General features: G+C 47.9%; 1 protein-coding gene across 2 annotated transcripts; it reads left to right on the forward strand.

Moving 5' to 3' along the window:
• LOC130876464 (sorting nexin-3-like) lies at window positions 1-561 on the forward strand. 2 transcript variants are annotated; one of them, XM_057773020.1, is made up of 2 exons: window positions 1-256; window positions 382-561. In XM_057773020.1, the coding sequence occupies exons 1-2, from the start codon at window positions 1-3 to the stop codon at window positions 411-413; spliced, it is 288 nt and encodes a 95-aa protein (XP_057629003.1). In that variant the 3' UTR covers window positions 414-561. The 2 variants fall into 2 exon arrangements, with proteins under 2 accessions (XP_057629003.1, XP_057629002.1); XM_057773019.1 differs by having other exon boundaries at window positions 1-96; window positions 163-561.
• Window positions 562-1,216: the final 655 nt, after the last annotated feature.

Here is a 1,216-nt window from a genome sequence, read left to right on the forward strand (position 1 = left end):
ATGGTGGAGACCGTAGCGGACACCCGGCGGCAGATCACCAAGCCACAGGACCTGAATGACGCCTACGGGCCGCCCAGCAACTTCCTCGAGATCGATGTGAGCTACCTGCAGACCATGGGGGTCGGCTGGGGCCGGTTCACCATCTACGAGATCAGGGTCAAGACAAATCTTCCTATCTTCAAGCTGAAGGAATCTACTGTTAGAAGAAGATACAGTGACTTTGAGTGGCTTCCAAGTGAACTAGAAAGAGAGAGCAAGGTTGTAGTTCCCCCACTCCCTGGGAAAGCATTTTTGTGGCAGCTTCCTTTTAGAGGAGATGATGGAATATTTGCTGACAATTTCATCGAGGAAAGGAAGCAAGGGCTGGAACAGTTTATAAACAAGGTCGCTGGTCATTCTCTGGCCCAGAATGAACATTGTCTAAACATTTTTTTACAGGATGAAATAATAGATAAAAGCAATACTCCATCTAAAATAAGACATGCCTGAGTTTGGAAAGAAGAGGCAAAACGAGACCATTAATGATTGCTCCACACCAATGAAGAAGCTGTAACTCACTTAGCATGCTGCACGGGCGCTGCTCTAACCCTCCCTGGGTGTTCTAACACTCACAGGCTCCCTTTCATTTTGTTTTGTTTTGACAGTTGACAAGAAATTTTTTATTTGCTTTAGTGAAAACTCCCTCGTTGAGCCTCTCTACCTAACTCTCCGTGTTGCATCCATATGCACATGGTTGATGGAGGAAGGTCATTTGTCAATAAACAAACTGCCTTGGCCCATTTGATAGGCTACCCCTTAGGTGGGTGGAGTAAACAGAATAGAATGCTGGGAGGAAGAGGAAGTGAGCTCAGACTCGACAGCTGTGCTCTCAGGAGCAGACGCCATGCTCCCCTCTCCCCAGCAGACGCGATAAAGCTCCGACCCAGGATGGACGTAGGCTAATATCTTCCCGGTAAGCGCTCTTTGGGGTGCTACATACATGAACAGAAATGGGCCAAGCAGTGTTTAAAATAATAGAGTTTGTGTGTCGTTATTTTGGGGCATAAGCTAGCCAGGCAACCATGAGCCGGGCTGTGGGAAGAGGCCCGCAGCTCATACTACAGATGGCGCCCACGTGGATAACTGCATCCACAGAAAGCCTGAGAAAGCTTGGGAAAGAATAGAGTAAAGCGTGTTTTCTTGGTAGCAGCAATTTCTCGGGTTTGCTCTGCTTGCT

This window comes from Chionomys nivalis, chromosome 6 (assembly GCF_950005125.1).
Source record: "Chionomys nivalis chromosome 6, mChiNiv1.1, whole genome shotgun sequence".
NCBI lineage: Eukaryota > Metazoa > Chordata > Mammalia > Rodentia > Cricetidae > Chionomys > Chionomys nivalis.